The sequence below is a fragment of the Quercus lobata genome, chromosome 2 (assembly GCF_001633185.2).
Source record: "Quercus lobata isolate SW786 chromosome 2, ValleyOak3.0 Primary Assembly, whole genome shotgun sequence".
NCBI lineage: Eukaryota > Viridiplantae > Streptophyta > Magnoliopsida > Fagales > Fagaceae > Quercus > Quercus lobata.
Window position 1 is genome coordinate 103,097,039 of NC_044905.1, and position 13,661 is coordinate 103,110,699.

Genomic DNA, 13,661 nt, shown 5'->3' on the forward strand with positions numbered 1-13,661 from the left:
CCTAGACATGAGTTTCCACTAATAATTGTAATGCATCCCATAAAGCTTGTGCAATTTTGGATACATTACTTATGATTGCAATAAATCTGCATTGAAGAGGATATTTTGCTTATACCTAATTTCAACGTTTGTGCATGTTTGTCTGAATCCTGAAGTCAATTTGTTTTGATGTTTGATCTTTCGATGCAGAATGTGCTAAATTAAAACATGATTTTGACTGCCTTGGTAACTTTGTTTGATGTGGTTATGTTTGTTCTGATGTTAGTAGCAGTATGCTGCCAGTAGGGAGGGAAAAATAGTCAAGTACTGTTTCCTTTCCAATACTCTCTCTCTCTCTCTCTCTCTCCAATTTTGCAATTATATTCGAATCCTCCATTTTAGTGCTTGAGTTTGTCCTACACTCCTACTGCATAATTCTTATTCATGGTCTTTGTTCAAAATTAATATCTCCATAAAGATTGAAAATAAAATTGACATCTCATTAATATTAATATTAATGCTTTGGCTGTTTCGATGGAAAATACTTTTTAAAAAATGATATGTTTTAGGAAGTGTAAGAAAATGGACTCTTTTTTTGTGTTTAGTTGCGACCCTCAAAATATTATGCATATGAATCATTAAAAAGAAAATCCATTTTTTGGCCATTAGAAGCCTCAAATATATAAATAAATAAAACATCTTTAATTTAGATTAAGTGGAAAAGCAATTGGTTTAAGTAAAAATGAGTGTGCGTGTGTTATCCTAAAAATGTGCTCCAAAAAATTCTATTGTTCGGCTTATAGGGATTTTTTTTTTTTTTTTTGAGTCATTTGGGAGTGCCTCAAATTTGGAGTTAGGTGAAAATTCTATTGTTCGGCTTATAGGGATTTTTTTTTTTTTTTTTTGAGTCATTTGGGAGTGCCTCAAATTTGGAGTTAGGTGAAAAATTAAGTGGGAAAGCAAATGGTTTGGGTAGAAAAATGTCATTTTGAAAAAAGTCAATGGCCGGTCAATGGTTGTTACAACCCAAAAAAAGTGCTAGTCATGTACTACACCTCAAAAAGAAAAAAAAAAAATGAAGTTACAATTAAAGCTTATTGTAATGATTCACGATCTTATTCGACCAAGCACATATCCGACATGTGACTCAACAAATGTTTATGCAAAAAATAACTACACGCTCATACAATCTAATGAAATCCAAACAATTTGAGTTACTACAACTTTTCTCACTTAAATCCCCGACGTTCTCATCATAGTTTGTGATGTGTTGCAATGCATTGCAATGCGTCTCTCTAGTAACATTTGTCATGACTGGAGAAAAGCACATAAGATTAAAATATGATATTTTATATTGGATGGGAGGACTACTAAACCTTACTCGGGCATCGAATAATTTCTCATTTTTCAAGGAGACAAGCAATGTTCATACCATCTAACATAATCTTTTGTTCTAGCAAAAAGGGGTTGTGCTTAATAGGAAGACTGTAATTTTTTAAGCCACCCCCCCACCCCCTTCTCTTCCTCCTCTTTGATGCTCTCTCTAATTTTTAAAGCTTTGATGCTTCTAGGTTTTTTTTTTTTTTTTTTTTTTTTGAGAAACCCCCTTTGTTGATCTCTCTAATTTTTTAAGCTTTGATGCTTCTATTTTGTTCTTTCATAGGCTTTCTTCAGCTATGCCCTCTGTTTTGGCTAGTTAGCTTTGTTATGCAACTTCCCTCTAACCAAAAAAGAAAAGATTATGTTAGCGAGTCCGCCCAGAGCAACTAACCAAGAAATGGTCAGCTTTCGTGATGGTCAAGTGGGGCCTTTTAGCCCAACCTGTATTTTTTGCCCACCCAAACCGACCAGCTTACTTGCCAGTTGCCACCTCTACAAAGAATAAAATATAGAGTGGACTAGAGGCGCAAGCAAGTTGAAATGGAAAGCTAAAATAAAATTGAAAGCCACTTCTCACAACATCATGAAGTTCGAGCATTTAATGCTTGTTTTGACTTCAGATAAGGGTTACCATACCCTCTCTTCTTTTTTTTCATTTTTTTTTTTTTTTTTTTTTGAGCAAGGTACTATACCCTTAACACCTAACAAATTTCACCTATAATTAGTAATTAAGGGTATGTTTAGATATCGTTTATTTTATTGAAACTGAAAACTTATTACTAAAATTACTGTAAATAAAGGTAAAAAATAGTTGAAATAATACAGTGAAACTCATGAATAGTATCAAAAAGTACAATGGAACCCATGAATAATAGTAAAAATAAACTAAATAATGAAATAATTTATAATTTTAATTACAATCTAAACGCACGCTAATAACAGAAGTAATTTCATGCCCAATGAACATAAACAAAAAATAAATAAATGCTAACATTAATTTGTAAAATTAATGCTTTCTTTCCAAAATGGACCTGATAATTCTCCTCTCAAAATATGTGCAACAATAATCTCTCAATGGTAGAGAACCCAATTTCTCTAACAAAACTACCTGTACATCTGTACCAGAATAAAAATCAATGAGCCAAACAGTACTACAATTGGCAAACTAAGAATAATGTCCTAACAAAATGTAAAAAAAATGTCAAAATTTCTAAAAGAATCTCGTCTCTGCTGAATCAAAATTTTCAAAATTCCATTACTGTTGAGCTAAGGTCAAGCAAAGGCCCCAGTGCACTTGGAGCAAACTTCCGGGCAAAGAGGTAACAAACAGATGTCATCTCAGAATTATATTGACAAAGTGTGTGGTTATTCCTTATAGACTGGATAAAATCCTTGGTAATATTAGCTTCTCCATACATTGCCGGGTGTGGACCTCCCAGCGACCAGTCAACCCAAGTCACAGTCCGATTTGAATTCTGTGAACCATGGAACATGTTCAGGAAAGTTGGAATGTAATGTTCATCTGGGTAGCAAGCAGGCGTGCAATATTTCCTGAAGAGAGTGTAGTACTGGGTGTCACCAACTATATAAACAGCTAGTTCACGGTTAACTTCAAACCACTGGGACCCTTTCCGCCAATGATAGAGCTTTATATGAGGATGCATATGGCGGCTGTAGCGGCCACGTCCATATCGAGAGGGGTCATCATATGACTCAACAAAACTGTAGGTAGAATCGGTGAGATATTTGTAAACTTTTCGGAAGTTATAGACTGGGATGCAGCTCTCAGAAAGAAGTACAAATCGCTCATTTGAAAAGTCAAGCAGAGCATTGGCTAGAAGGCGCCTCTCAGCATCAGACAGTTTCACGGATCCCCACGAAACACTCTGAAGAAGAAAAAAGAAACGGTTCATGTGGATAATACATGCAATTAAATACTTAATTTTTAAAGTAAAGGTAAATTCTATATTGCATTAGAGAATAATCTGGAAACTGCTTTTTACTGATATGAAAAAACAAAAACAAAAATACAAGAGGCCTTATATATTATCTCATTACGCAGTAGAAAAAAATCATATTTCCTGTGTGTTGGTGTGGATGTGGGTGTGGGTGTGTTTCTCAGAGAGAGATGCTTCTGCCTAGAGAAAATAGGTAGACATCACTTCTAAGTTTTCACTCCAAAGGCACAAAATTTATTAAAACTGCATACAATTTATTTTACAGATGACAATATAAATTCTGAAACTTCTGCCTATCAATGGTTTTATGATGCATAGATAAAAATGTACCATGCAGTTGTCATGAATTTTGGCAAAAGGACCTTTCTTTTGAACTATTACAAGAAACCATTGAGTTCTGTAATTCCAAAGCAAAAGTATTAGATAAAAAATGCATGTTACAGGTTAATTTGTAACAACACAAAGGGGCCTCTTCTATTACTATCCATGATTCCAATAGTGCATAAAAAACTCATGCATATTATGTGTTTAAGAAAAGTGTGTGTGTATGTGTGTGTGTGAGAGAGAGAGAGAGAGGTTGCAAGGAAGAGTGTCTATGAATGAAGCAACAATAGCCATTCCTAGATAATTAGCATCTCAATAAAATGTAAAGTCCTACGCATAATGATACACACGCACACACAGTAGAATGTAGATAATTTCAAATCTTTTGGTACTCTTTGCTAACTTAAACCCTTGCGATCTAAAAAGGACTTCCAAAGTAGTATCATATAAAGGAATGTCCAATGGAAAGCTAAATGAAGACTAAGGCTCTCATGAAATCTTGCTCTTTATAATTTAAATCCTTTACTGCAGGAAATCAACATTTCTTGTCATATCCACAAAGTATTTGAGCCAATGTTTGCCACATGTTGGCCATCCCTTCTTTTTCTTTTTCTTTTTCTTCATGGTCTGGATGCCATGAGTGGTGGTGGTAAATGGTGATCTACTAGTATGAACACCATATACACGGAATAAAACTTGTCTGAACACCGTAAATATTGGTCGGTCAAAATGGGACACCACCTTTTTCTAGCACCCCTAGTTCATGCTACATTAAAATCAAGCTGTCACCAAGGCTCCCAAACAACTTACTGCATACCTTCATTCCTAGGTATCAAATGGTATCTAGAGAATGACAGTTTTTAGTCCAAGTGATCACCTAGTATATTTTTTATTAAAGCTTGCATGGGTAGTCCAACACTCTGCCTGGACTCTGACATATGGTAACATCAATTTGTGCTGATGCTGCCTTGAACCTTAATATATATGTTGATTTGAAAAATGACTTCTCCATATTTGTACAATTCAATTTGCTCTAAATCTTCTCCACATGGATGGCATTGGCATTCTTTGTCGATGTCTAATTATGCAAATCAGTGCCCTCCAATTTATTGTCACAAATCTTCTGGTTTCAGCAACACACTCAGTTTCAATCTCAAGCCAAGCACTTCTACCATGATTGTCCACTCAGCATGTCATTTCCTTGGAAGTTTAACTTTCCATTCCAAATCCCTACCATTATTATCTACCACACTTAAGGTTTCTCCAATGCACTTAGCAACTGTAAAGAAACATTTTTTACAGGATTGAAGGAAACTCAACCACCACATAATACTTCAGAATCAGATGTCCAACTTCAGCTTTCAATATCAATAATTGACCATCCCCACACACCAGAAGCAGTTGGAGGCATCCTATTTCGTTCAAAAATTAACCATTGCTAACTGTTAATCCTCAGTCTTAAAAAACTGAATTTTAGTACTTTGCATAGCCCACCCCCCCCCCCCCCCCCCCCCCAACCCTACTATTTCATTCATCCTTTGTCAAGCTTTATGACCAACAAATAGCAGTAAAAGATGACTTTTTTAAGCAACAATTCAATATAGGCTTCATATTACTAAACGTACCCCATATTTCCATGCCATAAACCACATCAAATATAAGCTTCTCTTGACATTCCTTTTCCTGATAGATAACTTGTCCTGCTTTTATGGCCCCCAATCAATTCCAATCTCATGAACTCTCTAAATCAATTTAATCGCAAGACAAATCCGGTGACACTTTCTTTTTCCCCAATTTTTTTACTTGCAAAAGCTTTCATGATCCTATAAGAAATACATAGACAAGTTTCATGTTTTCTACTTCCATCCTCAAATCCAAGAATCATTGATTCCATTTCCAACCCTATAGATTTCCCATACCTAAAGCAACTTCAAAAGCCAGCAATCTCATCACTGTCAAACCCCACCAACTTCTACATCAAACTAAACCAAACCACATTACAATAACACCTCAACTAACACACAAAAAAACAAAACTCAACTATTAAACATTACAACTAACATAAAGCAACGCAACATAACATAAACAGCAATAAAACAAAGCCAAGTACCAAACTACACACCTTGCTGGGGATTTCCCGATGATAAAAAGGCGAATCCTTAGACACATTGAGGTCAAACCCGGGAGGAGCATGGACATAAACGGAGAACAAGTCTGGATCCTGTCCATCAAAGAACTTCTCCCACAAAGGCAACATGGGTAAGGGCCCTCTAGTCAAGAACATGAAAGCCACTTTAGGGACTCTCTTGTAAGGGTACTCCTCTTTCTTGGGCATCAAGGAAGCTCTCCACAGCAACTCCTCATCCGACATCGAATGACTCACGTTTTTGGTCCTCAAATACCCCTTCAAGCTCCCACAAAAACACTCCTCGTTAACATTGTTGTTGTCGCATGATTTGCGGACAGGCACGAAGGAAGAAGAGAAGGATTGGCGGTTGTTGATGAAGTGGCGGTTTATGTTCGAGGTTGTCACCAATCCGATCACGATTCCGGCCACGAAAACTACGAGGAACGAGAGGATTTGTACTAGTTTGTGTAAACATGTGAAGTTTTTCTCTGTTGTTGTTGTTGTTGTTGTTTCGTCTTTGTTGCACCAACGAGCCATTGCTGATTCAATCAAATCATTGAGACAAAGAAGAAAACCAATATATCTGTGTGAGTTTTTTTTTTGTTTTCTTGAATTTGAATTTGAAATCTTGGGAAAAAAAAAAGATTGAATTTCAAAGGTGGGAAATTTATGAGAGAGATGGGAATTGATTTTGAAGAAATGGGAAAATGGGATCTGTCGGAGAATTGAAGAACCAGGGTTGTGGAAAAGTGGGGGAGGTGAGAATGAAGGACGAAACGTTTTTTAGATCAGAGCGATAGTCGAAACGCGATAAGAGTGGTGATGAAGAGGGGAGAGGAGGTGGAGGTGAGAAGGAAATTAGGAACGAAACGTTTCGCGGGGGGAGTTTGATAGAAAAAGGCTTTTCGGATTATTCGGAGAGGGAGAGAGAGAAGTGGGGTAGTTGACGATGTTGAATGAATCGTGTGTGTTTGATAGAAAACAAAGTGGGAGATTTGGAGAGAGAAAGCGAAAGACAGAGAGAGAGAGAGAGAGCAAAGAGCAAACTGCGAGTGCAAGAAATGGCACACGGAAAGCAAAGAACCAGAATCACCGACCAGTGTTACACAACAACACACATCTCATTGGATCTTTGCTAAAACTACCGTCCATGACACAAATGTGTGTGTGTGTTTTTTTTTTAATAACTGAAAAATAAGGGGCTCGCAAGTATGTACAAAAAACCACTTCAACCGCACCTAAACTAATAGCAAAATGTGGTTTTGTGGACCGCGGATGTGCAAAAATTGCACCTACTCATGGCACAATTTGTATGGTGCGGTGCAGATTGCGATTCTATTTTTAAGAAAACCGAACATATTAATATATATAAGTTTTATTTTATATTTAATATATATGAAAACTGAGCGCACCGTAAGATGATTATCTATTAAGGTGAGATATGGTAAGAGTTTTGGAACACTCATTAACTGGAACTATTATTTAATACTCATGGCACAATTTGTTTATTGACTTTTTGAAAAGATCTACATGTTGAGATATTACAAAATAATAAATAAATAAAAGACCAACCATTTGGAACGGAGAAGAATATTAAGTTACAAATTGAGTTTTTATATAGGCAGATATATAATAATATATAATTATTATGATATAATATTTTTTAATATTTTTATAGACATAATACAATAGGGTAAAACTTAGATATAATAAAGTAACAAAGAGTGTCATCATGTTTAAGGACAATTCATTTTAATGCAATTATGAGTTTGTATCTAATTAGGAAATTTAATGTTTTGTATGATTGCGATTACCACATTGTATTTAAGAGCCATGCCATACTCTATTTGGCCACATCATTGAAGAAATATGGAGCGGTACTACATCTCTAGTGACATGTAATTTCCAACATGTGAGAAGGGAGGGAAATAAGTTGGCACATGCCTTAGCCAGAAGAGCAATTGTATCTGCAGACACTGATGTATGGGTAGAAGAACTACCCTCGGACTTGGATGATGTATTCAATTTTGACTTAGTTTAATAAAGTTTCACTTACTTGTTCCTCCAAAAAAAAAAAAAAAAAAAGTTTTATCAATTAATACACTTTTTTTTTCACCCTCAAAAAAAAATTATTACACTTTTTTTTTTCTTGGATGAAACACCAATATGGTATTAGCTGATTGGTTTGTATACTATTAGTTGGTCAGTTGGTCGTCTTCTTCTTCTTCTTCTTTATTTATTTTATTTTATTTTATTTTCTTGGAAGGAGGAGTGAAGGAGACATATAGTGGATATAATATAAACACTATTGGACCGTTGGTTTTAAGTTTTAACTAAGCTAGGTGCTAACTGTTAGACTTAAATAGAATATACCTTTCCCTCAAAAAAAAAAAAAAAAAAAAGATTTTACCTATGAACCTGTCTATGGGAGGTGGGAACTGGGGTTGTATCATGTATGTGTTATGTGATGGCGACGAGCATTATAGATTTATGGGCTTTGTGATAATTGTTTTAAGGACTTCAAGCCAACTGATACAGAGATTCAGATAACATGTTGTCATTTTCGATGACATCCATGTAATAGATCCAATATATTTATAGAGATTCATATTTTTAAATTTCAAGCACTGCAAATACTTATTGCATAGAAGAATACTATAATCCAACTTTGGCCTAACTAAAGTCGAACTCTTTTTCATTTTATAGATTTACCATTTGTCGGGGGCGGAAAAGTATTCTTTCCAACAAAGGAGATTTATGTTGGGTTAGGGGCCTAGACCGAAACTCGACGATGGGTTTGAAGCACGGCCCAAAAGCTATTGGTGAAGATTTGAAAAATTCGTCTTATTTTATGCCTTGGGCTTAGGATGAGACTGACAAGGGTTATGAGATAGCCCAAAAAACACTTCCTACAGCAGACACGTTAGCTCAATAAAAATATACTGCAATAAAGAAATAGCCCAGCAGTAAAATAATTCAGCAGTAAATATTCCAGCGGTAAAATGAAACAAAGCAGAATGAACTTTCAGCCGTTAATTATTTTACAGATTGTTGACACCCTATTTTGCAACCAGTATTTAACCTCACATGAAGGGTAAAAGGATAATTTCACATTGGAAATATGCATCTTGATTCTGGTCATTAGATCCTTAATCTTATTTCACCAAAATGATCTTGATGTTGTAACGATCAAATCGACTGGTCATAAGCCCTAATCGGACCATTAGATTGAAAGTTATCATCAAATCAAGTTTTAATGACTGAGATGCACTATTACAAATTGAGTCTGACTATATATGATTATGAACAATTGATTTCAATTGTTTATAAATATAATCAATTTGAGATCGTTGATGTGTCATAATTTGATTGGTTAGGACTACATTTTATGGTAGAGTTGCATACACCTAATTAACTAGATAGTTAAACATTAATTATTCAATGAGTAATTTGTACAATTATCTTTTAATTAGAGTAAATTTAGAGCCAATTAAGTCTGAAATGGGAGTGATTGGAGCCATTTAATGTTAATTGGGAGCTAATTTGGGGACCTATTAATGTTAATTGTGCTGAAACCATTTTCTAACAAATGACATCTGCTTACCATTTCATTGATATCTCTCAGAATATTTTGAATTTGTGAATGAGGTTATTTTTCCTAGAAACTAGACATCCGGGGCTTCAATTTGAGCACAAGAATGAGATAATTTCGATCAGAATTGGGGCAGATATGATTTTTCAAAGTTGGCTCTATAGGCTGTGACAACAGCTACAGGAAAACCGAATTTTGGCTTACTCCTCACTCCCACCAATCTTTCCATTTAATGCACCAGATTTTCCCAAAGGCTAAAATGAGGTCTAGGTTCATGATTCCTTGTCAACTCTCATTAAATGGCCTTCCATTCATATTTTCTCCACCACTACTATATAAACCCCCCTCTCCTTCATTCCAAAGACACAAAAAAAAAAATCCCCCTCTCTTCTCTTCTCTTGAGTTCTAGTGAAGTTGAGTAGTCTTGTTATATCTTGGTCTTCCTAAGACTCAAGGTATTGAGTGAGACTCACTCTCCCTCTCTTAGTTCTTATTTTCCTCCACCCTTAGGACCTCCATCAAGAATCTCCTTCTCCATTACATGGATCTTGCATGAAGGTATAATCCCCTTCCCTAACTGTTTGCTTATATTGTCATGATGAGAATTTAAGATTAAAGCATGATAATTCTCTTGAATATGTTTGAATTTTCTTAATTGTTCTTATGTGTTCTTCACATGTTCTTAGTTGTTCATCACATGTTCATGCATATCACTAGATTTAATCTTAAATCCACATCAAAAATATAAAAAACATGTTTGTTTAGTAATTCTTTCAAATCCTTGAATCTAGGTTATCACTATCCACACACATTCACTAGAGTTCATTTTTTAATCCAAACGTCATGCTTAATAAATTGAATTAGGGTTTATCACATGCACACACATTAAATTCAACATACAAATTGATTGATATATTGGATGATGCGATATGAAGGTTGGCCATCATAGTCTAGCAGACCAGTTTCACCGGGCAAGGTGGGTGCCTAACACCTTCCCATCTTGTAACATAGCCTCCGAGCTTAGATCAAGGGTTAGTAGATCAAATACTTATCCATGTAATTTTTTATTTTTAGATTGTAACTAGGAAATAAAGCCATGTACTTTATCTTAGATTGTATCTAGGACCAAAGCCATGTAATTTTCCTATGATCAATGTAAATTCAATTTCAAATTAATAAAATGAGGAATTTTTCATTCATGGTTTTCTTATTTTTCCAATAATTAAATAAGTGGCGACTCCATTATAAAACCCTTAATCTAAAGGGAAAAATATAACTAGTCGAATCTCCATTTTGAGAGACAATAACATGACTCCACCCATTCACGTGGATTTGGCCCAACATCCTATAAAAACGAGCCGAGGGCGCGGTCTCTCACACAGATTAAGGAAAGTATCTGCATCTTCAGAATTATCATCCACTAGTTATGGAGAAGAGTCCTCTAATACAATAACATGAGGGAAAATTCTATAGTGACAATTACATCATAGCTTTCAATAGTAAACGAATAAACAAACAACATGGGCTCCATTATAACAAATAATGAAGAAACTTAATGTAAGATGAAGGGAGAGAGAGAGAGATTCCAGCTAGCATAGCAAGATCATCATGATGCCAGGGTATGCTCATTGATATGGTATATGTAGTGAATAGTAAGGGTCATTTTGGGTAGTATGAGTAGTGAGAGAGAGTGTTTAGTAAAGCTACTAGGGCTTTCTGTTGGGGATAAATAAGAGCTTATAAGTGGAGATGTGAGGAGTATTTGTGAGCTTAGGGTTGAAGAACTCAGTTTCTAAGTTTGAAACTAAGACTTCAAAGACTTAAAACCTCACTAAGTACTTAAAGAAGATTAGAGATGGAGATAACAGAGAAGTTTAAGGGAGAGTTCTTCTCTATTAGTGTGTCTATTGGTCTATATTGAAGTATTAGTGGAGAGTTTCATTTATAGTTGAGTTTGAGGGGGTAATTAGCAAATAATCTCTACTAAATCATCCTCAATCTTTCAGAAAATCATTGGAGATTCGTTCCTAGGATTTGGTCAAGAGTGGTAAGTTCAGCTTTAGAATGTTCTTTATTGTTTTGGGTAATGGCAGCTGGAGTTCTGACTTAGCATTAAATGCTGATTGTCCTCAGTTAATGGGATTAGAGCATGTATTAGGTTAATGATCTTGGTTTTGCTGTTGCTAGAATCAGAGCTCCCTAGGGCAAATTGTATCACCCCAAGCCAGGTGTCAATATTGAAGTCCTTTGCTGAGAACTCTGCTGAGATCCCTTTGGTGCCCTCCAAATCACATTTTCCTAAGTTTCCCCATTTGGATTCATGTGGTTGGTCCATGAACCAGAAAGTACACATTTTGGCATGATAATGAGTTATTTTCAAGTTATTTTAGAAACTTTCAGGGTCTGGTTATGGCTGCCCTTAGTCCTTGACCAAATGGGTTGGAGAAGAAAGGGAAGATAGCTAGTTGAAACTTCCTACCTTTATGTCATGTCATCCCAAGTTTGTGTCACATGAGAAATGATGAAAATTAGCTTGGCAAGGAAGGATTTAACCCCTGTTAGACATATGTCCTCTTTTGATCTGATTTGACAAGTTGGAACTGATGATAATGGGCCCCAGCTATCAGGTTGTGCTGGAACTTGACTTGACAGCTCACATAAGCTTCATCTGCTGCGATTTGCATGTGAGCTGGGCTGGCTTAGCTAGGCCTTGTAGTTGAGTTTCTTTGGGCTTGTTCATTTCTACAAAATGAATAGTTTTGCTATGGGTGATATACATGGGCTTTTGTAGTTAGTTGATTATGGAAAAACTAAGCATAATTCCCATAAATTTTGTAAAAGAAGTATTTTTGAGGGATGAGTAATTTATATTTCCCAAGAGTTAGGGACTTTAGTATATGAAAATATGTTTTTGCCAATGAATAGTTTTGGGCTTTGTAAATATGTACCAAAATAATATTGGGCTTTATATGAAATTATTTTTGCCAAAATAGTATTTGGGATTTTATAAATAGAAGCCGAAGTATTATTGGGCTTTATGAGTAGTTGCCAAAATAATATTTGGGTTTTGTAAATATATGTTAAAATAGTATTTGGGCTTTTTAAGTAGTTGCCAAAATAATATTTGGGCTTTGTAAATATGTGCCAAAATAGTATTTGGGCCTTGTAAATATGTGCCAAAATAGTATTTGGGCTTTTTGAGATTTTGTAAAAATATTGCCGTGTACGGGCTTTTAGAGGTGCTGTGTAGTAACGAGTTTTAAAAGGTGTCATGTAGCAACGAGCTTTAGGGAGCTGTGTAGCAACGAGCTTTAGAGGTGTTGTGTAGCAACGGGCTTTAGGGGTTTCATGTAGCAACGGGTTTTGTAACAAGGTTTTGTTGGGCTTTTTGGGTTTTGCCCACAAGGTAAATGAGTTTGAGCCTTTTTGTGGAGATAGTTTAACTTTGTGGCCCAATTTTGGTAGTAGCGTGATATGTATTTTTGTGAAAACCCAAGTTGGATAATATATGGGATGTAATGGGTAATATTTGTGAGAGCCCAAGTTAGGTAATAATATGGAGAATATTTGGGTAATATGTGTGTGTAAGAAATATTTACGTGGGCCCAAAATAGTTTATGGGCTTGTATGAGTATTTTTTAGTGAGTGGGCTAATGAGATTGGGGCCCGAAAATTTGTACCTCAACACCATTTAAGCCCAATCCTTATATAATGCTTATGATAAATTCAATTCATACTCCCTGATATTTGGGTTAATGCCAACTAGGTCCAATATTTTTCAAAACTAACCAATTTGGTCCTTAAAACCAATTTAGTTCCTAAAACAGTTGAGAAAAAATAACTAACTGGTTAGAGACTAAATTGGCTTTAGGAACTAGATTGGCTAGTTTTGAAAAGTCTTGGTCTTAGTTGGTATTAACCTAAATCTCAAGATATGTTAGTAGAATTTACCCTAATACTTATTATTCAAGTTGGGCATAATTAATGTCAAGTCTTTTTTCGCCCACTAGATTTAAGTCCAATCTTACTCGCTCCAATTTGGTGGTGGGCAACAGTTTTAGCAGCTGCATTGATGAGGAAATGACCTGAATAGTGCAAGTTATAGCTAAGCAAGCTCCTTCCACCATCTTCTTTAGATGTAAAAAAAGACAAGTGTCATGAGAGGAAGCTAGTTAGGTAGGAATGGATGGTTGAGATATAAAGAAATGAGAAGTATATAAGAAAATGGGGGTTTACAGAAAAAGAGATCTGAAACACAAGTATCTAAAAATAGAAGTACTAAAGAAAAACAAGAAGAACA

The 13,661-nt window shown here is 35.4% G+C and overlaps 1 protein-coding gene across 1 annotated transcript; it reads right to left on the reverse strand.

Moving 5' to 3' along the window:
• Window positions 1-2,337: 2,337 nt before the first annotated feature.
• LOC115977635 (glycosyltransferase BC10-like) lies at window positions 2,338-7,100 on the reverse strand. Its single transcript, XM_031099622.1, has 2 exons — window positions 5,764-7,100; window positions 2,338-3,245 (listed from the first exon to the last, which is right to left on the reverse strand). The coding sequence occupies exons 1-2, from the start codon at window positions 6,304-6,306 to the stop codon at window positions 2,604-2,606; spliced, it is 1,185 nt and encodes a 394-aa protein (XP_030955482.1). The 5' UTR covers window positions 6,307-7,100; the 3' UTR covers window positions 2,338-2,603.
• Window positions 7,101-13,661: the final 6,561 nt, after the last annotated feature.

Excerpts from the sequence above, each read along its gene's own strand:
- LOC115977635 (XM_031099622.1), bottom strand. The coding sequence starts at position 6,306 with ATGGCTCGTTGGTGCAACAAAGACGAAACAACAACAACAACAACAACA. Across the intron at positions 3,246-5,763 it reads ATCGGGAAATCCCCAGCAAG|AGTGTTTCGTGGGGATCCGT; the intron begins GTGTGTAGTTTG and ends TTTCTTCTTCAG.